The sequence below is a fragment of the Apteryx mantelli genome, chromosome 1 (assembly GCF_036417845.1).
Source record: "Apteryx mantelli isolate bAptMan1 chromosome 1, bAptMan1.hap1, whole genome shotgun sequence".
NCBI lineage: Eukaryota > Metazoa > Chordata > Aves > Apterygiformes > Apterygidae > Apteryx > Apteryx mantelli.
In genome coordinates this window covers 118,445,647-118,468,575 of record NC_089978.1, presented here as the reverse complement: position 1 = coordinate 118,468,575, position 22,929 = coordinate 118,445,647, and the positions used below count along the sequence as shown (strand labels likewise).

At 41.5% G+C, this 22,929-nt stretch overlaps 1 protein-coding gene across 4 annotated transcripts; it reads left to right on the top strand.

Moving 5' to 3' along the window:
• The first annotated feature begins 4,500 nt into the window (after nt 1-4,500).
• Nucleotides 4,501-22,904, top strand: GPR89B (G protein-coupled receptor 89B). 4 transcript variants are annotated; one of them, XM_067299924.1, is made up of 14 exons: nt 4,501-4,577; nt 7,771-7,830; nt 8,698-8,801; nt 10,328-10,434; nt 11,272-11,373; nt 14,537-14,657; nt 14,972-15,052; nt 18,364-18,473; nt 19,764-19,852; nt 20,232-20,324; nt 20,678-20,773; nt 21,356-21,445; nt 22,022-22,087; nt 22,246-22,904. In XM_067299924.1, the coding sequence occupies exons 1-14, from the start codon at nt 4,536-4,538 to the stop codon at nt 22,450-22,452; spliced, it is 1,368 nt and encodes a 455-aa protein (XP_067156025.1). In that variant the 5' UTR covers nt 4,501-4,535; the 3' UTR covers nt 22,453-22,904. The 4 variants fall into 4 exon arrangements, with proteins under 4 accessions (XP_067156025.1, XP_067156033.1, XP_067156040.1 ...); XM_067299932.1 differs by lacking the exon at nt 4,501-4,577 and adding an exon at nt 4,816-4,962; XM_067299939.1 differs by lacking the exon at nt 4,501-4,577 and adding an exon at nt 4,816-4,966.
• The last annotated feature ends 25 nt before the right edge of the window (nt 22,905-22,929 follow it).

Here is a 22,929-nt window from a genome sequence, read left to right as displayed (position 1 = left end):
CAATGCTGAAAAAAGTGGTAGTTTGCTGTTCTGTATAGAAAGTGGCTTTTCAGTCTGACAACTGAGAGTAATCCCAGCCTAGGCGTGGTTTTGTTTAGCAAAGACAAGAGCATCCATGAGAAATAGACCATAAGCCTGAGGCAGTTCTGATAAAACAATATATGGTGCCAGATTTCCTGAGGGCAAGGGTCAGATAAGCAGACCAAAATCAGGGGAGTTGTCCAAGTACTGGAATCAATTTTCTTCCCAAATAGGAGGACAGTACCATTTCTTAGGCTCTGTGTGTGCTACACCTTTTAACATGGTTCAGGAAAGGCTTTTTGCCAACACCAAATGTGATTATACAGTTGAGTAGTAACCATAGCAAATAAATGTGTGTTGACTTGCCAAGATATAGCCTGGCACACAGTTCTTCCCCTGCAACCAGTTTGGCATACTCCTATTTGAGTATAGCATGCAAGGCTCATGCCTGTGTCAACAATTCAAGCTATTCTCCCGGCAGTTTGATGTGCAAAGAAAAACCTGACTAGGAGTTCCAGGGAAGATGGAAACTTTACAGAGGTACGTAGCAAAGGATGAGAGGCAATGATCATATTGAGCAGCATGGGAAATTCTGACTAGATATAAGGAAAAAAAGTTCACAGGGAGAGTGGTTCACAGTGAAGCAGCTGCCTAGAGGCATGGTGGGATCTCCATCATTGGAGGTCCTTGAAGCCTGATTGGGCAAGGCCCTGGTCTGACTTTGAAATTCACCCTGCATTGAGCTGGGCTTGGACCAGATGGTCCCTTTAAGCCCCAACTGTCCTATGGGAGGTTGAACGCTCAGTGCAGCCACTGCATTGTGAAATAACTGGTGTGGGGCACTTTCTGCTTCTCTGGGGTGCTCTGGTAAAGCTTATTTAGACTGTCTCAGCAGGACACACCACCAACTAACCAGGCATCGCAGTACAGGCCAATATACAAACACAGTTAACCTATGTTTGATAGCTAGAAAAGCTGTTTGTGGCAAGAACTGTGTGTTGTGCAAATGGTTTAGAAAGAGCATTACAAATTAAAAAATATGGTCATGGTTGTTAATAGAGGATATCAGAGCAATGTAAGGGCTTAAGCCTTTACAGCTCCTATTAATTTTTGTGTCAAGTGTGCTTTTAAATCCATCTGAAAGTGCAGAGGACTGCATTTTAATGTTCTCTCTCAAAAAAAATACCCCTATATTTTAAAGCTTGCTGATCTGTACTGAAACAGAACTGGAAAGAAACGGTGATCACAGAGCTCCTGACAGAATGTTTTGAGAAGACAAAGACTGTGTTGGCTTTCACCTTGCTAGATCCAGTCTGGTACAATCAAAGCAAAACAAATCATTTATTGGTTTCTCTAGGGGAACGGTTATATTGCTTGGAAAAATCATGGAGCAGGTTACCAAATCTTTTAAGTCAGCCCAGCATAGAATTTATGGAGACACATGAAACGGACAAGTTGGCTGTGAACTCTTTTCCTATAGTGTTTCTCCAAAGTTCAGTGGATAGCTGGATTGAAGGGTCACCAGATTAATGAGAGCCAGTTACAAATGAGCATACAGGAGAATACTGGATTACAGGTGGCTGCTGAGCAGGTTCCCTGCAGGAAGACATCAGGAAAATGCAGGTAACATCTCAGGACACCAGCTGATGGCAGGCTGCAGTCAAAGGCTGAAGCTAAGAAGTCCGTGAGCTCATCAGTTGAGTACCTGATTACAAGGGTAAGGCAAGCTAACCTGAGCCATGGATTAAACCTTGACTTTTACCAAATTCAGTATTTCTGGGTTTTAAGAAGGTCAGCAACTTTAAAATAATTTAAATTTAATTTTTATGCACTGGATCATGGGTTTAATTGGCAGAATCGAGGAGCAGAACTAGCATGAGCAAGGCTTTTTTTTTTTTTTCAAATCCTCCAGCCTAAGTATATGAAGAGTTACCCAGACAAAGATGTTCAGGTACGTTTGCACAATACACATATTTATATGCTAGTCCAAAGCAAAGCCATAAACAACCCCATAAAGGAATTCATCTATTGCTACTGACAGCCATGCTCCAGAATTCACACCAAATAAATTCAAAGGAAATTCAGAAATCAGAATGATGTCAAGTTACTCCCAGCTTCAGAGCTCCTGTTTATGAAAAGCTTTGGAGAAAAAAGCAAAGAAAATGGGTGGCCAGCTGCCAGCTAAACCTATTTGTCATGAATATGCCCTGTAGCACCTTCTGGTAACCTACACTATCTCTAAATATTCTCTTGGCTGACTCACTGTTTTAATTCAATATGCTCCACCTTTCCGTTTTACTTGGAAGACTTTAATTTAGCTTAATTTTACAAAAAATAGCCACATTTGCCCTTTAATATGTGGAAGAATAAAATATGTAACTAAGAGGAAACCTGCTAAGATACTGAACAGCCTTTCTTCCTCCTGTGCTCTGCCTCTCTGTTCCGGTCACCTTCATCTATATTCTGTTTAGTGAAACTATAAGCCTTTCAAAACTGAAAAGTTGCCTTTATATCTTTGAAGTGCCATGCACCCTTGTCCCTACACACACTGGCGACTCTCTAAGGAGTAACAACATGGAATAAATTTCCCATATTCTTTTTAAACTTTTTATCTTCCCTGAAGGAGAAGTCGGGCGTAGGGGGGTAGGTGGAGGATTGAATCTGAGTTCTTTCCATAAGAATTGTCTTCGTCCCTGTGTGTTTCTCCCAAGGCTCAGGGATTAGTCATTTACAGCTAATCATAGGCATGTTTCAAGCCTATTAATAAACAGATGCAAGGCAGAAAGTTTAAAGAGCTGTGACCAAACTCTGCCCTGTTTTTGCCCCTTGTGTTGAAGTGAGCAGAGTTGCCAAGGTGTAAACAAGAGCAGAATTTGGCTTTGTATAGTTCAACTTTTAAACAATTTCCTGGTAATTTCTGCTGTAAAAATACAAGCAATCAACCAATCTCACCCTGCAAACTACCTAAACAGAACCCCCCCACACAAAATCCCTCCAAACTCAACCATCTCCTCACTTTAGGAAAAATCAGTTTCTAAGTAGAAGTAGATAACAGAAAGAACAGGGAAGCTCTGATCTCAACTCTACATTAATAGACAGCAATAGCAAAAGTTGTAAAAAAGGCCTCAGATCAGATAAAGTAATTTGCTCCCTCAGTTCATTTCCCCATGAGAGCTGAATGTTTTTTTTTTCTCTTTGCAATGCTATAGACAAGGAAACAAATGTCAAAACAAGAAGATTGACAACAAGACTGAAAGCCAAACAATCAAAGAGACTGTGGGACTAATCTGGTGACTTCACACAACCAAACATAGAATCATTTTCCTAGTGAAATGAATTGTAATGAATAAAGGTTCCTGATTTTCAATCAGCAAGTGCTTTGTGCTTTGTTAACACCCTGACTAACCCCACTTTATTCATTCTCTTCCCATGTTATTATTCCAAATATAGACAGTCTTGAGAGGCAAAGATTAGGAGTGTTTTCAAGAGAAAAACCAAATACAGACACTATTAAGTTCAAATGAGTGCATGATCGTGACATGAAGAATTGGATCTTACTCTGATAAGCATCAGGAAATTCCCTGTTTGAACTTTTACTTCCCTTTTGGCCCTGTTCCTTGACACGTTATTGTTGCCCAGCCGCAGGGCCTCCCCAGCCTGGCTCTGTGACGCAGAGGGAGGCTGGAAAGGGCCCCATGTGGCAGGTCGCTCGTGGCAGCTGCACAGACCCTTCTGCCCTATGTGGCAAAGCGTGTCCGGGGCAGTTGCAGTGTGCCTGACCCTGACTCCTCTGCTGTGTGACTTTTGCAGAGGCGTCAAAGCACTGGAAAAATGGCCAAACGCTGTTTGCACCTTCAGCTGGTCAGCTCCTTCCCCCCCGGCTGGTAGTGGCTCCCTTTCCCTTGGCCTCTTTCTTGTTTACACACTTTCTATGATCAGATATGCACCATCTGTCATGAGTTTTGACAGTGGTCAGGAAAATGATTCAGGTTTTCTCCAGTGCCCCCAACGCAGCACACTGCCCACAGCAATAAATCCCAGTGATGGGGCCTTCCCCTGTATTTTGCCTTTGGCATTTAACCCCTTCTCTACAATCTACTGCGAGACAGTGGGAAGAGAGTAGAGCAAATCCGCAACAGCCTCCTGATCAGCAGAGTTCACTCCTCTGAGGAAAAACATGGGTGCAACAGAACAAAACGCCACTCTGTGTTTTCACCACAAAGGTTAAATATGACATGGAGAGGGAAAGCGAAGAGGTGCACGGGGGCGGGGGGCACCTGCTGCCCTTTGGGGAAACCACGCTGCTCGGCCCCTTTTGCGACAGAGCTCTTCGCGACCACGATCCCCTCCGCCGGCCCCAAGGCGGTTATTGCCAACGGCCGCAAGGCGGTTACACGCCCCGCCCCCGCCCCGGGCAGCGGGCCGCGCGACTGCCCCGCCCCCCACCGCGTGCCGCCCCCCGTGGGCGCCTGCGCCGCGCAGAGCCGGAAGTGGTGCGGGTTAGCGGCACCGCCATGAGCTTCCTCATCGACTCCAGCATCATGGTCACCTCCCAGGTACCCTCCCCCTCCCCCCCCGTGCCGAGCCTGCGTGGGTCTGTCGGGGGGGAGGACAGGCGGGTCTCGCCCCGGGCCCGGGCCCGGCCCGGTGCGCCGCGCCGCGCCGCCCGGAGCTGGCCGGCAGGGCCGCGGGGCAGGCCGCGCAGCTCTGCGGCGCCGGGCGGGGCCCGCGGGCGCGCATGCGCACAAGGCGGCGGGGCAGGGCCGGCGCCCACTCGCGGTCCCCTGCGCCGCGCTGCTCCGGCGTTGCGGCCCGGCTTGGCCCGCTGAGCGGGGGGAACGGCTCCACGCCCGGACGAGTTCCCCCTTCCCTGCCCAGCAGGACGGCGGGAAAAAGCTCACCGCTGAGGAAGGGGGTGCAGCGTCGCTGCCGTTGAGGAGTGTTGGTATTGCCCATCCTTTTCTGTCACATGAGCCCATGTTCCGAGAGGAGATAAACTGTGTGCTCCTTTGGACCGCTCTCTTAGGCGTCACACTGCCCGTTGCCCTCATGCACGGCTCAAGCTAGCATACAATGTTTAAACAGGTTCAGATCAATCACTATGCTTGTAGGGAGTATTTTGGGGTTTTTTTTGGTGATAGTGCATCATTTCTATAAACTTAAATTATCTTTGTAGGAAGGGGCAGGAAAATTGATCTTGTTATTCTTTTGTTTCTTGGGGGGTTTTTTTTGTTTGTTTCTGGTGCTTGTTAAGAAGGCTAATCATTTATGGCTTCTACTTCTGGCATGCTACTCAGGAGTTTGCTTCTTTTACAAGTTTGGAAGACTTTCACAATCTGCTCTAGGGAATCTTAGAAGAAAAACACTGCTATTTGATCTTAAATGCATCTTCTCTGATCCCTCTGTGGTTCAGAAAATCCTTCACCTCCTTTCTGCTGCCATCAAAGTCATCTTTCAACTAGTCTTTGTTTTAGGCACACAATTCAATTAAGATTCCATTAAACCCTTTTGTATCATCCTGCCCTTATTGTAGACAAAGTAGGTTGTGGTCTTACCATACTTGAAACTGTCTTATTCTTTTGTGGGTGGAAACACCCCCTCCTTCTTCATTAACATCCTTTGCTCATAATTTATCCTGTCATTATGTTTTCTTTGACCTTCCCCACCTCCTTGCTACCCCACTCAGTAAGCATCTGGATACCCTTCCTTCCTGTCTGCCTCTTGGGCAACTGAGGTGGTCTGGCTGTTTGCTACTGCCAAGAGTGGAAGGTCCGCTCTCTCTTCACTTGTGCTTTACTGCATAGTCACACTCCCTCCTTTGTGCCATCTTCAGTATTTATTTTTTTGCCAGTTAAGTGAGTTGAACTGGATCACAAAGGGATCTGATAAGCTTCAGAGCTGGTGTGAAATCTGTGCTGTGTAACCAGGAGGAATGAGCTGAGGAAATGGGACTTTTCCCCTGGTAACAGCATTTTCTTGTCTTGCACAGACTTTGGCTTGCACAAACGTATAGTTTCCCTGGTGGTTTTCAGGACATCTTTTGGATGTTTCTTAGAGGTGCAATTTCCTTCTACTTGTTAATGATTTGGTTTTTGCTTCTAACATGAGATTTTTCCCTCAGCTGCTTGATTTGAGTGTAGCTTTGATACTGGTAGTGATTCTTCTGGAACAAAAGCTTTCCCATTGTTTCCTTTGCATTACAGGATCTAATTTCTCTAATTGCTTTTCTTTCATTCATGGTGACAGCTTTGCATCTTCCAGTTATCTTCAAAAGTATCAAGTTGGATCTATAAATTGCTGTATATAATTGTCAAACACGCAGGGTTTTTTTAGCTTAACATATCACATTCACCTGCTGTGTCTTAGGGAATGAACTCTTAAGATAATGTTTTTCCATGCTTTTGTACAGTGCCTAATAGAAGGGAGCTCTAATATTCATATATAATTTCCTCTCTTATTGTACTTGGGTGTCTCATAGTGTCTTTCTTTACTTTTTTCTTTATTTCTTTTGAAAAGTTTGTCTCTCCTTTTTCCTCCTTCCCACTCCACTGTTAGATCTGAATTTACTTTGTGTAAATATCACTTGCTTATTGTACTACTTTGACTTATGGCCAGTAGATAGGATAATGTCTTACTTTTTTCTCTTCTTTTTGCTGTTGATTACTCTGAAGTCTGAAGTCCTCCCTGAACAAGTTTTTCCAGCTGTAATCTATCACTAGCCTTCATTTAGATTTCAGTTCTGCTTTCAAGGCAAACATATTTGATCTTGCTTCCCCAGCCTTCCAGATATTCCTAGTCTGTAAATCATCTTCTGTTACCTCTGCCACTGCTGAGATCCACAGTTCCTGGTCATGCACAGTGGAATCACCCACAATGATTCTCTTATTGCCAGATGCTCTGGCATTTTCCATGTGCTCTGAAAGAAATACTGTCCCATGCTTTTTGAAATACAATAAATTGTCTTGTGCTTTTTGACATATAGTGATTTTTTTTCTTTGCTTTTATCAAAGAGACCTTTAAAGTCTTTTTTTTAAGATATCTTCTAAATTCTCTTTTTCCTGGGGTTCTTTTAAATCATTACACCTCTTTTTCAGTCTTCTGAGGAATAGTCATGGCTATCTGTGGAAGGCTTGACAGTCAAATGTCCTTTTCCTAGCTGCAGATGGGTAACTACAGTTTTGATCACACTTCTTAATTTGTGTTTGTTTTGTTTAAATCACTGATGAAATGGATATGTTATGTCACAGTGTAACCAGGTTCAGTGTTAAGACCTCTCTGGAAAAATCAAATGCTCCTTCAGTCTTAAAGAAATAGCAGATATTTTTTAACATCTGCTCATCCCTAGAAGATTTGTACATTGGGGGCATTCAGGTATTTACTCTGCGTATTTTACTGTGTTTCCCATAAAATGGTAAGCTTTGGCTCCCTATATTTGAGGAGGGAACAAGAAATAACAGTGCAAAGGATTCCAGCAGGCCAGGAACCTAAATTCTGAGAAGTTGAGAATACAGAAATAGGATCTCTTGATTGGATCTTTGATAAGGCCAGAGGCTTCCATGCCCAGTACACTTGAATATTTTAAATATTCTTCTCTCAATGGTATTACGGCAAGTTTGAACTCCTGTGGAGGTTGGGTACTTTGGCCCAGCTCTGTTCCTTCTGTTTCTTTCATCTACAGTCAGTAGTAAAGCAGCTTCATATTTTGCAAATTGCTGGGTGCATATGCTAACTGCTTCACCTCTTCTGCAGGTGCTCTTCTTTGGATTTGGGTGGCTGTTCTTCATGCGCCAGCTCTTCAAGGATTATGAGGTGAGAAGGGGCCTTTCATTACAATTCCTTATCTTAAAGATTACTCCGATTATTGCAGTATTTTTAAAATTGCTTCTGGACATTTTCCTTTCCTTAAGTTCCCTTATCTTATTTCTAATTGTCTTTATAGTTACTTACTTTTTCATTTCCTCTCGTGCTTCCATTTAAGACTCCTAGTTATCTGGGAGAATTGAGTCTTCTGGGGCCACAATGAAAGTTTCTCTGTAGGCTACTGTTAAATAAAAATCGAGTGGAGGAGGAGAGGGGTAATAGGAAACTGTTCTTTCCTTTTGCTTGAATAAGCTTGCTGTATATAACTATAAAATTTCTTAGACAAAGTTTAATGGTTGAGTTTAAACTTGGAGAGCTGTGTTTATTCTGGCTGAATTGCTTGTGGGGATCAGATGGAATAAAAGTGCCATGTTCCCTTACCTCAAAAGGGATGTGAGAGAAGATAGTCTAGGCCAGAGATGATTTAAGTGCAAATCAAATTCAGACCCAAAGTTTTCTGACACAGACCTTGTTTTTAATTCTGTGGCTAAGATCATAGAGCTTTGTTAGCAGCGGTCCATCGTTAGTCAGGTTGCTGTACTGCGTTGCATGCTTGACATATCTGTGTAAGACATGTGTTAAATATGATGATAGCTGCAATCAGTGTAATGCTGAGCAACTTCTGAGTTTGCCCTCTGTTTTCTAACAGGCTGTTGATTTACTTCCCATTTTGATAAAGGACAAGGTGCCTTGAAGCAAGAGACCCAACTGTGTGCCAGTGTACCTTGTGATTTGTTGTCTTTACCTGGGGGTTATCTGGGCACTGTTCTGTGAATGGAAGTGACTGCTGTCTCTGGTTTGTCTGCTTCACTGCAGGTGCGACAGTATGTTGTGCAGGTGATCTTCTCTGTGACTTTTGCCTTCTCTTGTACCATGTTTGAACTCATAATCTTCGAGATTTTGGGGGTGCTGAATAGCAGGTGAGTGTGAGAACTCAGTAAAGGATTAGCCTGCCTTGTGTTCTGCAACAGCTTCAGCCCAACTTCCAAATGAATAGGTTAATCTTTGGGCATGGAAATCATGTGGGAAAACTGTCAATGGCTCAGTGATGATGTTCGAGCAGCAGGATTCGTTTATTTAACAGAACATGAGACTGGAAGCTGTAAGCTTCTGATTTTCCATGCAGTTGCTGTTAATGTGGTCTAGGTCCTTAGGCCAAGGCTTTAGCCTTTGACTTTCTCCATTCATGAAATCAAAAGGTGATTTCCCTTATTGGAGTATGGTGAAGCTTTTGATCATGCTGAAGAGCACTTTTCAGATGTTGAGGACTATAAGCACTAGTTTTTCTGTAGTGGTCAAAGCAGAGAATAAGATGTGAAGGTAATTGTGGAGTAAAAACTGTACTTCTGTAATAATACAGTATTTGTGAATCAAAGGCATATTCTCCCTTGACATGGGGTGAGGGTTTCTGCATAAAGAGGATGTTAAAAGCTGTCTACTTCAGAGATCAGTAGGAAAGAGAAGATAGAACAGAACCATGCAGAGGTTAGCTGGATTTCCTATTTATCTTCTCTCATCATACTGGAATAAGAGAGCAGTCAAAGGAATTGAAAGGCAAGAAGTTGAAAACTGATAAAAGGTAATGTTAGTTCTGACAGTATGTTACTAATCTGTAGAGCTTGCAGCCAGAGAGATCACTGAGGAGAATGTCTTTGTATGATTCGCTAAAGGACTGGACATCAATGTAAATTAAAATGTCTACCTCTGACTTACCTAGGAAGACGTGATAGGGATCTTCAGAAGTTTTTTTGCCCCAAGGCATAAACAGATTACAAATTGGTATTGTGAACAGGACTTTTTTTTTTTTTTTTTCCCCCCATTAAAGCCAGCTGAAAAGTCAATTCAGCCATGATGAATCTGTTCTGAATTTGATCAGTCTCTTCTGGTCAGAGGAGTGTTGACCAGTATTTCAAAAATTTGGAATGTTTTGATAAATATATATATATTTTTTAAACTCTTGCTCTTCAATGTCTTACACTGATATAATTCACTTTGAAGTGAAACATGTTGAGTTGGGAATGCTTAAATTCTTTCTGTCTTTTCAATTTGAGTTAACCTTTTTTGACTCAGCCACTGAATTACAAAATTAATTATTGTTGATCGCTAATTTTGATTTACTGTTCAACTAGATGAATAGTACATCGAATGAATCATCTGTTGCAGCCAGCATTAGTTACTAGAAAATATAGTATTTTATAAAATAGCCTACTATGACTTTTTTGGGTAGTCATTACTTTTGAAATACACATTCTTGAGCTCTGTGGTTTTTTTTTTTTTTTTTTTTTTTAAACAAAACAAAAACCCAGAATATTTTATATGCTGGTGTGAGGCCAGTATTATCCAATGCTTGATGTAATTGAAAGTGTTGCACTGAGATGTGATCACATTTAAGAGAAATTTGTTGTATTATGATTGTATGCTGAGCAGTATTTTGACTTTGTTTTAGCTCTCGATATTTTCACTGGAAGCTGAATCTCTGTGTCATTTTGCTCATCCTGGTCTTCATGGTACCTTTCTACATTGGCTACTTTGTTGTGAGCAATATCAGATTACGTGAGTACTTGCTTTATTGCAGGGGGGCTGCTAACTTAAGACTATACGTAAAAGTGAAAAGTAACTTTTTTAAGAGATGTTTTTCACCATCCCCTTATCTACCTCCTGTCTCTGGCTTTGTTCTGACTGGACAACTCCTCTTTGGAACTTAATGCTTTAACTGGTTATTGAGCAGTTAGGAGATACTCTACCTGATGTCAACATATGTCACTTCTCTGGGTTTGAACAAATATGGGTGCTTTTGAGTAATGTTACTGGAATTTGTTCCTTGCATTCTTAAGCTTGTAGCCAAACCTTGGAACCCTTGGCAAGGCTGTGTCGTTCTGCTAGGGGACAGAACAAATGAGGCAGAGAAGCTCAATAAACTACCCGTGCTCTTTTGCTGACTACTGTCTGGATGAGGCCTCCTGTATGTGCTAATGCATGCTCACCTTTGAGCTACTGATATTCATTTCTCCTTTGTATTAAGCTTAGGTGTTGAGGTTGGGCATATTAAACATTTAGTTTTGACAAGAAGATGAAATTTCCAATGTTATGTCCGGGATCACACAAGAAGGATGCAGCTAAGCAACTCCCTCTTCATAGTGCAGCCCTCTTCATACTGTCTTGTCATACTTTTGTTTATCAAGGTGATGTAGCACTGCATTATCTCTTAAAAAGGTGGTGTCTATCAAATAGTGGGTTCCATAAGAAGTGAGGTGGTACCTGTAGCTCTGTCAGTTGACACCTGTTTTGACCACCTGTACTCAAAGCAGCCTTGGGACCAATGTAGTGATTTTGCACCCTCAAGAAAACTCTGAAGGAAGAACTTTAAAATACTTTTCTTCTCTCCATTAGTGCACAGACAGAAACTGCTTTTTGCTTGTCTTCTGTGGCTGACATTCATGTATTTCTTCTGGAAGTTGGGGGATCCATTTCCTATACTCAGCCCAAAACATGGTGAGTTTCATTCCCTCCTGAAAGTACACTTGTTAGCTTGCTGTTTTCTTGGAGTTGTTGTCTCAGGCCTACAGTTGGGACTGTGGAAAGTAGTTGTTTGCTTGCAACTGAGAGTCTGCTCTGAAATCTGGAAACTGAAAGTCGTAAGGCAAACAGAAATGGCTGGATATACCCAAATTATTTGCGTTAGCTCTCTTCCCATACCACAGGAAAACTTTAAGGAACTGAATCTAGGATATGTAAGAGTGCAACGTACTTCTTGTGGAGGTGAAGGGAAGTCATCAAAATGTATGATGTTTTGTGATTAAAAGTTGTCCACAATTTTTATTCACTAAGCATTGCTTCTGTTCTTGTGAAGACTAAAGCAAACTTGCATAAGAAGAGAATTGACAACCAATCCTTTATCTGATTTTTGTCTATCAGATTCTTACCTTCTTTTGTGACCAAAATTATATCAGCTAACCATAGATTGTTGTCCAGTTGACAAAACATGCCAGGGGGCCAAACACCAGAGCTATTTAGCCTGTGGCCAGCATTGTGCCTGGCAGTGCATATTAACTTGGGTACAGTTTCAGGCACTGCCAGAGTCCAGAGGCAATACAATTGCTTGGCACTAGAATGTAGTTGATAAGTACTGCTGGACCCAAGCCATTTATAAGCAGAATTAGCTTGGGCATCTCTGCATCACACTCTTGGACCCAAGAATATTTATAATGTAAAGATACTTGTGTGGTCCTGGATTAGTTTGGATCAAACAGAGCTTGGTAGCATGTGCATAACTGTACTGAGTCCTTTGGGACTTAAGTATGTCTTATAACACTGTAGAATTGAACTATGTGTCACCTGCGTTTCCTATGTAACTTATGTTGCCATTATCTCCTGCACTGGAGAATTGTTTGTGTATTGTTCTCAGCTGGGGAAATTCAGTTTTTCAACTCGGTTTTTACTCAAATTGGTGAAAATGTCTGTCTGTGCTGATAACTAACTGAAGCTTTCTGAGAGGCTACTTTGTTCTGTACTCATATATATGAGAAAAATTGAAGCATACCAAGTGCTGTAGGATCTGCTCGCACTCTCATCTGTGATCCTGAAACTTTTCTGAGAGACCAGAGTGTGTGTGTGTTTTGTAATTGTCACTTGCCAGTGAAATACAGTAGCTAGTAAATAGTGCAAATCCCTCTGCTCAGTGTTTCATTGCCAAGAAGCTGCAAAAGGAGCTTGAGTTGGCAGAATATAATACCCCAATTGGAATTTAGCCATGGAGCTTAGGTAATCCTCTTCAGATCTCTGAAAAAGTATTGTAGAAACTGAGTAATGACTGCAAATTTCCAGGACTTCTGACAGTGATTTATTGTGTTTTTTTGGTTTTTAACTTCTGCTTTGCAAGATGGTATCTCCATTTGTAGTCATACAGTGCCTTATCATACCAGATTTAGACATTGTTAGAGCAAAATACTCTCAGCTTTTTTTCCCCCTGGTGTACTGGGTTACTGCTGTCCTACATGTACTGACAAGGCTAGTGCAGGGCTTTGCCACATAGTGGTGGCCTGATTCGGTAGTGTAGGATCCTGTTGTGGAGGGAGACGCTACAGGAAGCCGTGCTTAATGAGCCCTTCATACTGCAGTACGTTACCTGTGATTCTGTGGTGTCTCTCCCGGTGTGTCCCATCCTGCTGATCTCGATGTACAGTGCTGTGCTGCAGCTGGGGCATGTGCTGACTAGTTGGACTGCTTTTAGTATGTGCCCTGGGTGTCTGTCGCCCTGTGTCAGGAGGGTGCTTTGCTTGCGGATGGTGGTGGCACTGTGCTGCAGCTGGGGAATGCAACTTCTATCAAGGCTCCAAGTCTGGAGCCCTAGGTGACCTGCAGTCTGTTTAGCATGACTTTGTAGACCTGAGTTTGGGAGCCCTTAGTAGGGAGAAGGGAATCCTTTACTGAAAAACTTACTAGTTTTCTAGTATAACTCTTACCCTTCATCTGAGTTAATAAAACATTCGTTTCATGTGTCTGATTACAAGAGTAGGGATGCTGTGAGTGTTATGGGGGAGCATTGCTTTAAACAGTGGAATGACATGTCATTTTGAAAGCATCTCTGTTTTAACTGCTGCTGTCTGGCCTTTTGCCCCACACACTGTCAGTATATTGTAGCACATTCTGTAGCTGGTGTAAATCTCTATGCAGCTGCACATGACTGGGTGTCTCAGTCTCCCTTTGTGAAGTCTTTTTGCCTTGTTTTCATCATTTATTCCCCTCCTCTGAAGCATGAAATGTGGCTTGGCGCTTGGCCGTCTCAACTTTGCAGTCATTTAAGCTACGAATGTGCTGTGTGTGGCAGCTGCTCTGTAACTAGCTCCCTAAAAAATGAGTGATGTTTAGCAGCACATGGCACTGTATTCTGAGAAGATAGGCTGAGGTCTGGATTAAATGGCTGGGAAGGATAAATGCGACTTCAGTCCTTGGAACTGATTACAGCATAGGCTTGGTGTTTGTGCTCTATTATGTGAATATATGTTCTTAGAGTTCACTTGATGCTCATATACAATACCTGATTGGTAGGCACCCCAGAAGTCTGTGTTTATCTACAAGATGAGTTGAACATCTGGGAGTAGCAAAAACTTCCTATGTTGTTGTAACACTATTGTCCTGTGAGCACTAATTGAATCTAGTCTGGAGGGGTCACTCCAAATGTTGATGGGATAGGGCTTCCTCTCTATGGCCCAGACAGCTTTGGGCCAGTTTGCCAAGAGTAACTTGTCTGGTAACTCTAATTCTGATTATTGCAGAAGTGGCTTTATGAAAGATATCCTGATTTATAGTGACTGGTAGATGGTCTGCGTTCCTTCCTCAGCAAAGTCCAACCACTAATCTTAGAATGAGAAAGCAAGTGTTAGCCCCCTCCAAATCTCTCTTGGGCTGCTTCTTAGCTTGAGCTTCCCATCCCTGTTTTTAAGCATGATAACATGCTTTCTGTGGGAGGCATTCCACCTCTTTCTTTTCATAGTCTTTGCCAATACTTACTTCTTATTGCTTGTAGTCATTGGAGTGTTCAGGCAGTCAGTTTCATTAAGCAGCTGTGTGAGTAGGTTGCTTTGTGAAGGCACCAAAGCGTGGAGCAGAACAAAGAGAGCAACCAGTTACTGATGCTGTGTTTTTCCTCTCTCAGGAATCCTGTCTATAGAACAGCTCATCAGCCGTGTGGGTGTGATTGGGGTGACACTCATGGCTTTGCTGTCAGGATTTGGGGCTGTCAACTGTCCGTATACTTATATGTCCTACTTTCTCAGGTAATTGCAGCCTTGTGAAATATTTTGTCCACCTTTTTGATATCTATTAATCTGCTTTTTCAGTTGCATTGATTCAAGTATTTTTCATAAAAGTTGTCATTTTCCCATCCATAAGGATTTGGTGGTGACTTTGTTTTTCCTGTGCTCCTAGTATGCAGACCCTTGCTATTGGTCTGTCTACATGCTAGGACTGTTTTCATTGTGGAAGCATATTCTCCTCATACAGGCTCCTCTTTTCCTCTTTGTTTGATGGGCATTTGCAGCTTTCCCCTGAAATGGGATAGCAGGCCTAACGGGGTGTCTTCACTTTGCAGGAACGTGACAGATGCAGATATTCTGGCTTTGGAGCGCCGCCTCCTTCAAACTATGGACATGATTGTTAGCAAGAAAAAAAGGTGAGAAGGCAGTAGTAGCATGAAATGATTTATTTTGAGGGTTGCAGTCAGTAGGGTTTAAGGTGGTCTGGGAATTATCAAGATTTTTAGCTGTCAGGCCTACATATTCCAGTGAAACAGGTGGCTGAATTGGGCTAGAGCTGTGGTGTTTTATTCTGGCAATTGCTCATGGCCTGATATACAACTTTGGTTTCTTTACAGACCTGTGCCCTAAGTAGCACCCTTTCGTACTGCAGTGGCACTGGTTAGACTTCCAAGAGAAATTGTAACTCTCTGATGGCAGCTTGACTGACTAGTCAGTAAAACGACCTCCATTCTCTCCAGATGAATAGATAGATGTTCCTTACTTAAACCACCACAGTTAGCTCTCTTACTGTCAGTTTCAGTACAGCAGCTGGTTCATACATACTGAACTCTTCTTGTGCTCTGTGGATCTTTTGTTTCCTGGTCCAAACTGAAGAAGGCCAGTGAGCTGGCATGGAAACACTTATATCCTTGCTAATAGCAAGTTTTACATTAGTTAACATTCCTAGTGTGAATGTAGTGCAGTGCACATCCCTGCCATGAAAGCTCTGCATTTGTTGGTTTAGCTTATTCCATGTATCCTAAGCAAAAAAACTGCTCTCAGAAACAATCTAATTGCATTTACACTGAAAGGATTTTTGTGTTCTGTTACAAATTACATATTTCGTGCCTTACCAGTTGTACAGAATAAATGTAATTACCATAGTTTCTTCGAAGGTTTGTCTCTTACACTGAATTCTCACAGCAAACCCCAAAACTTTATTTTTGTCACACCAGTGTTTTAATAGGAGCTTTTAATATAGTACAAGAGAGCTTTTAGGTAGTCTAACCTTGCTGAATAAGTCACAAGCATGCATATCTGCTAATCAGTGCTAACATATGAATGTGTCATTAAAGCATATAATCTTTCTTCCTCTTTGAAATGTGAATGTGTTAAGTGGTGAGCAAATGTTAATTCTGTATTTGTGGTGAGGTATGGGATGTTAAGAAGTGAGAGAATTTATTTAAGCAGAGAGGTTTAATATAGTATGATCAGCAGCATACGAAAATATTGGCTCTGGAGTCAAAAAGTTGTTGTATAGTGCTGCTTCTGGTTCTGTGTGCTCTTATGTTTTGTACAGCATTTATGGACATCTTGTCTCTGGTAGGGTCTTATTAGGATAGAAGTAAGGGTGTCTGGGACTTGCACCTGACTAGCACTTGCCTGCCTTCCCATGGCCAGGAACCTTCTGAACATAACCACTTTATAACCATTAGGAGGAGCCACCCAAAGTGTGTTAATCGCCTGGGAATTATACTGAAGTTCATGTATCTGTATTAAGAAGAAAAAAAAAAACAACCTGTGTAGTCTCAGAAATATCCAAGAAATAGTAGAAGCTCAGGTTCTGTAGATTTTACTCTCTTGTTGCTCTGATAAGGAGCAATGGCTTGCGTAATTGGAATATTTGCTTGTATAGAGCAGAGCTTAAAAAGTTAGATTTGTATCAGTCCAGATGCAATCCAAATTATTTGGCAGGACAAGTGGGAGCAGCAGTATTTTATTGTGCAGGGTAAACACTGAGGTTCTATAAATTGTCAGCTACTAGTTGGCCACCTTTTCAGTACTGCTGATGATAACTCAGCTCTTTCAATGCACACGAGGATTATAAGGTAATAGATTGTAAACCTTTTTGTTTCCTTTGCTGATCTTGACGTTTTTCTCATATAAACCTTTGTTCATACCGGGTTTCTTGTCAGTAGGAGATAGCGGTTGAAAATTGTTTTCCCTGATACTTTTTGCACATGAATTATCTGTAATATGTGTTCTCCTTCCTGAGCGTATTCACATAAGACCTTATGAAAATTCACCTTTAAGGTGGACAGGTTCTTTATACTCACCTTTGCAGACGTTAGACAACTAAGCCTCAAGTTTGAAAGCCCTAGATTTTGTGACACCATTGCTTTATTTTGTTTTATATTTAAATAGGGTCAACTCAGCCCATCTGAAGGAGATTTATCTACACAGTCAAGCTATGTAGTTTTGCTTTTGGATCCTTTCTTTGAGGTCTTCAGAGCTCCTAACTATATGTGAGTGTAGATATCCCAGTCACTTCTCAAAAGAACAGATTTGCCTTTGTATCCTAGACTACATATAACCTTGCACTTCACCTTGACATAGCTGCATTTTACTGCAATGTTGTGGATCATTTGGGAAGGAGTGTGTAAATCAGGTAGTGTGAAGAAAAGCAAGGGTAAAAATGCAGTTCTTTTATTTGGCAGCTATCAGGAAGAATTAAATCATTTTAAGAACTCTGCTATTTCTAATCTGTGATCATATGTGCTCTTCTGTGTGCTATGTGGGGTGCCTCAAGGGTGCTTCTCTTGCTAGGTGCAAAGGAGGATGATTTTTTTTTATTTTTTATTACACTGCTTATCAGCAACCTTGAAGAGGGCAGAGTGCCAAGTGTAGCAATACTGGCTGCAGCTACAAAAAAGGCTCTAAATACAGGCGAATTGTGCATTGCATTGACAATCCTATGACTAGTTTTCAGCTTAGGAGTGGATAATTGGTTCACAGATTTTAATGGGGAGAAATGCGAGGTAATAAGGCCAGAAGCCAGCGCTGCTCATAGGGATTATGCTACAGCACACATGAGAGTGTGAGGGATGATATGCAGCTGCTGCTGTTGTACTGGAACGAGTGCTGGGAGTCGTGTTCAGATTGCCTGAAGCATCCAGTGGTTCAGTCCAATAACAGATTTATGTGTTTCTGCCTTATGAGAGCTTGTCACACAGCCCAGTAATGAGTGACAGACAGCGTATCAGAGAGTGCTGCTGCATACCACCCGGTGCTCGCAGTTCTGTGGAGGAGGCGGATGTGCAGTGATAAAGAGGTGTTCAAGGCGAGGGAGGGGCATGAGGAGTTTTCTGATTCCTGAATTTGAGATAGCAAAGTCATGTGTTTGAGGAAAGGAGAGTGACTAATGATATGCTTGAGAAAGCCATTTGAATATTTATTTTTAATTGGATTTAACTCCCTTTAAAGGATACTGAATAGAACTTTTAGGAAGTATCTCGCTGAAGCTTTTAGTAGCTTGCTTGATTAGATCTGGGCTGTCCTCCAGAGCTAGTCAGGACAACGTTGTGAAGCACGATCAGTGCTTGGAAAAAAACCAAAAACCAAAAAACGGAGAGGGGGTGTCTGTCTGTAATGTATTTAGTTTAACAGTGCCTTTTAAGGAACTGGGGTTTTTGTTTGTTAGTAAAAATATTTTATTCTTAAAGACTTGTGTTTTCTGTTCTTTCAGGATAGCAGTGGCTCACAGGACAATGTTTCAAAGAGGAGAAGTGCACAACAAACCCACTGGCTTCTGGGGAATGATAAAAAGTGTTACAACATCTGTTGCAGGCAGTGAAAGTATCCTTCATCTGCATGTTGGCACCTGCCTTGGGAGGTGGCCCCAGCTTTCTTCTGTGTTGAAAGGAAAAGCATTAGGGAGGTCAGTTATGAAGCATTTGTGTTTTAACATGTTTCAGAAGTCTGAGCAAAAGGTTGTAATGTCTCCCAGGAAGTTAGCCCTCTAGTACTGTACTGTCTGAGCTTTTGTCCGGGAGTTGGACACAGATTTTTCTGAGACGTTCAAGAGTCATGTGCCCCTGCCCTTCCCTATAAATGTGCTTTTGCATGACCATAATTGAGATTTACAGCAGGTTGCAGGACAGATGGGCACGCTTGCTGTATTGTAATGCAAAAGACTATACCGTCACGTGGTTGAAGTGGGAGACAGCTTTCTATTCTGATGTATCCTCTGGTCATATGACTGACCTGCATGCATGTTTCGGTGCTAACTTGAAATACACTCTTCCAGGAGGAGGAGGCTATGGGATACTTAAGCAAGACAGCAACACTGGCTGAGTTGCTGGAACAATTTACCTAGGCTATAGCTTGCTTTTGGGCTGTGTTGGAAAGCCATGAGAAAAAGAAGGGAAGCAACTTGTAAACTGACTAAATTATTCTCATGTTGTAGCTTGGCCACTTGTGCGACAGCACAAAAAGGTGCATACAAACAGTGAACAGACCTTGTTCTGCCCATGTGAATGGGATAGAAGGAATCTGTGGGGTATTAAGAAAGTCTGTATTTCTGTATCTTACAGTTCCCTATCAACAATTGCTGCCAGACCACCTAAAGTGTGCAGTTTGCATATTTAAGGCTGAGGACTCTTCTTCCCCTCCTTCTTTCTCACTAGCTGTTAAATCCCAAATTTGGTTATTTGACTAGGTTCTTCATAATAATCAGTAATCTCTTGGAGTAGTTACCCAGCTGTTTAAGTTATGAAGATGGTGTGAGAGTGACACATGATGCAAAGCAGTCACAAGGGACACTGATAAAAGCAGAGCAGTTACTCTCTGAGAGCTCTGGTTCCATTCTGCAATGTGTCCCTCAGGCAGAGGAATAAAGAGCTTGCTGAATGATGCTGTCTAAAGACTATGTTGCCTGCATTCTTAAAATGGAATACTGTGAAATATGCATATCCTCAAGATTTCTTCAGTATAAATGAGGAGCTCTAAGACCGGATCAGAAGACTGATTCAAATCAAAAAAGCGGTCAAACCACTAAATATGGCCCTTGGGGGGAAGTCAGAGGATGTTTCATTTATAATTAAGAACTTGTGACGTATTGTAGCTTTGACTATGCTGGTTTGCCAGATCTGTCCCTTATTCAGCAAGAAGTGGATGCCTTAGAAGAGCTGAGTCGGCAGCTTTTTCTGGAAACCGCTGACCTGCATGCAACAAAGGTACAAAGCAAAGTAACTGCCCAGATGGGTTTTAGAGGCCAGAGTAGTTTGGAAGGGGATGTATGTAACAGGACATTGACAAGCTGTTCAGTAGGCAAATATGGAAATGTTATGATGCAGTGGAGTGAGAATTTTTTTTAAATTTGGGATCTAGATGGCAGTTTCCTTCCAGTTCAGATGTATGCTGGGGCAAGCCCCATGTCCCTAAGGCCATTCAGAAACCTTTGAATTAAAAGAATTGCAGAAGGATAAAGTTGTGGTTACTACTATTGATGATCCTTTAAAATGTATGATTTTGTGTTTTGGGTGAACCTGGAAATAATATATTCTTTTTGTATGTATGTGTTCTATTTCCCCCCCCCCCCCTTTTTATCTCCAGGAGAGAATTGAGTACTCCAAAACTTTCCAGGGAAAATACTTCAACTTTTTGGGTTATTTTTTCTCCATCTATTGTGTCTGGAAAATCTTCATGGTATGTAAATGTCTGTCTTTGTTGTATGTGGACATAGGTAGATGTCACATCTTGCTTAGATTGTGCTGCACATGCAGTGCATCAAGTAACATTCTAGTTTTCTTAAAATTCTGCTTCTGGAAATTCTGAATAAAACACATTTGGGTAGAATAAATCTCTGCATCTGTCTTTCTGTATAGAGCCTTAGGCAAGCAGTTCTTATTTGTGTACGTTTTGCAACCTCTTAGATTATCCAAAACCCCCTTTTCCTTATTGAAACAAAGCAAAGTCATGTGTGTGTCTCATTTGTAGCAGTGATGTATACTTTCTGGGTTTTTTGTTTTGTTTTGTTTGAATGTAAATCTATCTTGCAGGCAACCATCAATATTGTATTTGACCGTGTTGGGAAGACTGATCCAGTCACGAGAGGGATTGAGATCACTGTGAATTACCTGGGAATACAGTTTGATGTGAGAATTTATTAATTCCTGTACTCCTTTCAGTAATTTCTATCTTATCTAAATAATTGCATATCCCAGATTAGGAGGGAATGATAGAGCTCTGAGAATGCATCTTTGCCTTCCAACTGATTGAGGAGGAAGAGAAAATACATCGTGAACTTTGCTTTCACACTGCTTTTGTGCTGGGAGGGTAATATGATCTAGCCAAAGAGGCAATGATTTGTTTGTTTGTTTTGGGCAGATGGTAACATGTTAGTGAACTTGCTTAGATTACTACATTTATCTACAGAGTAATTACATTTGCCTGTACCCCTAGATGTTCTGTTATTTACTTTTTTTTTAATATATATATATACTATATCCCTGTGAATACAGGGTTGTGATCGGTATAAGTTACTTTTTTTTTCTTGTGTGTTTAAAGTAGTTACTAATGTATTTGTTAAAAAAAAAAAAAAGCCTGCTATGTAAACCTGCCTACAATGGATATCTGTACAGTAATAAATACAAAGACCCTAAGAACTGTCAGGTATACAATGTGGGGTAAATGAGGCTAATCTTAGAGATTTAACTGTATTCTTCTTGTTGATACAGGTCAAATTCTGGTCTCAGCACATTTCCTTTATCCTTGTTGGAATAATCATTGTCACCTCTATCAGAGGCTTGTTAATCACCCTTACAAAGGTATGGTTAGCCAGGACTTTTGTGTGGTTGTGGGCTGGGAGAACTGTTAGTGATTTTTAACTTAAAACAAGGCAAATACCATATAAACTTTCAATATACATTTATGTTTTTAATATCTGAATATAAATTCTTGCAGAGGGAGGAAAGGAGGAAAATATCTTCTGCACTATATTTTCCCCACTTAGTTTCTATTGTTAATGTTCTTGGGAAGAGTAGTGGATGTTAGATGGGATGTTAAATGTAAGCAAAGGGGCAAATTGATGCTGTAGCCAGGGTGTTTTAGTAAGGTTGATGAGATGATTAGAAGAATTTAGATTGCCTCATTTCAACTACTGGTTCTTTATGTAGAACTGGAAAGTCATTAACTCTCAACAGATATGCGACTCATTGTGTTGACCTGTCTTTTGGTACCTTAGCTTAAACGTTTTTATATATATACATAGATATTGATACAGATATATATGTTTATTTTTAATCAAAAAGTATTGACAGACACGTTCCTTTCAGGCTCTCCTAGGGCACATTGGACTTCTCTGACTGCTTATTTCCAGTACTCTTTTTTTTTTCTCTTTTTAGTTCTTCTATGCCATTTCCAGCAGCAAGTCCTCCAATGTTATTGTTCTGCTCTTAGCACAGATAATGGTGAGTGCCCAAGACCATGGTCACGCCTATGTACACTTATGTATACACATATTTGTGTGCATATACACATACAGATAATAAAGTCTTTGTACACTGATCCTTCTTATCTCCATAGCTAATTTTGAAACAATTGTTATCTTCTGTTTTTTAATTTACAGGGTATGTACTTTGTCTCATCAGTGCTCCTGATCCGGATGAGTATGCCTCTAGAGTATCGCACTATTATTACAGAAGTCCTGGGAGAGCTCCAGTTCAACTTCTATCATCGTTGGTTTGATGTGATATTCCTAGTTAGCGCACTCTCCAGTATCCTCTTCCTCTACTTGGCACACAAACAAGCCCCAGAGAAGCACATGGCCCTCTAAATAAGGACTGCAGTCACCCACTGCTCTCTTGTCCTCCCTACTGGACTGTTGCAACTCCTGTGGGCTGCAAAACTTGTAAAGAGCCAAGACAGTTCTGTGTGTTCCAGCAGTGTGACTGGCTCTTTGAACTTCCACACACGTCTTCAGCAAGCTCTGTGGCTCACTTTGTTAAGGTGCCACAACTTGAAGGAAAAGGGATGCAAGTGTTGAATGGGAGATAGTTTGTTACCAAGGAATAAGGTCACTCCTTGGTGCAGCAGTATCTTGGGGGACTGGAACATGCATAGTAGGTTGTCAGAGGTGAAACCTGTACATTTAGAAGAATGTCTTTATAGAAGGCACTAAGGAAATGTGATTTCCTTTTGAAAAGCAACTTGTAAGTGGGATTCAGAGGGTGGTGATTCTACAGCTGAATGCTTGAGTCTGTGGAATTAAATAAGCTTTTTGTAATATCTCATGAGCATCACAATTATTTCG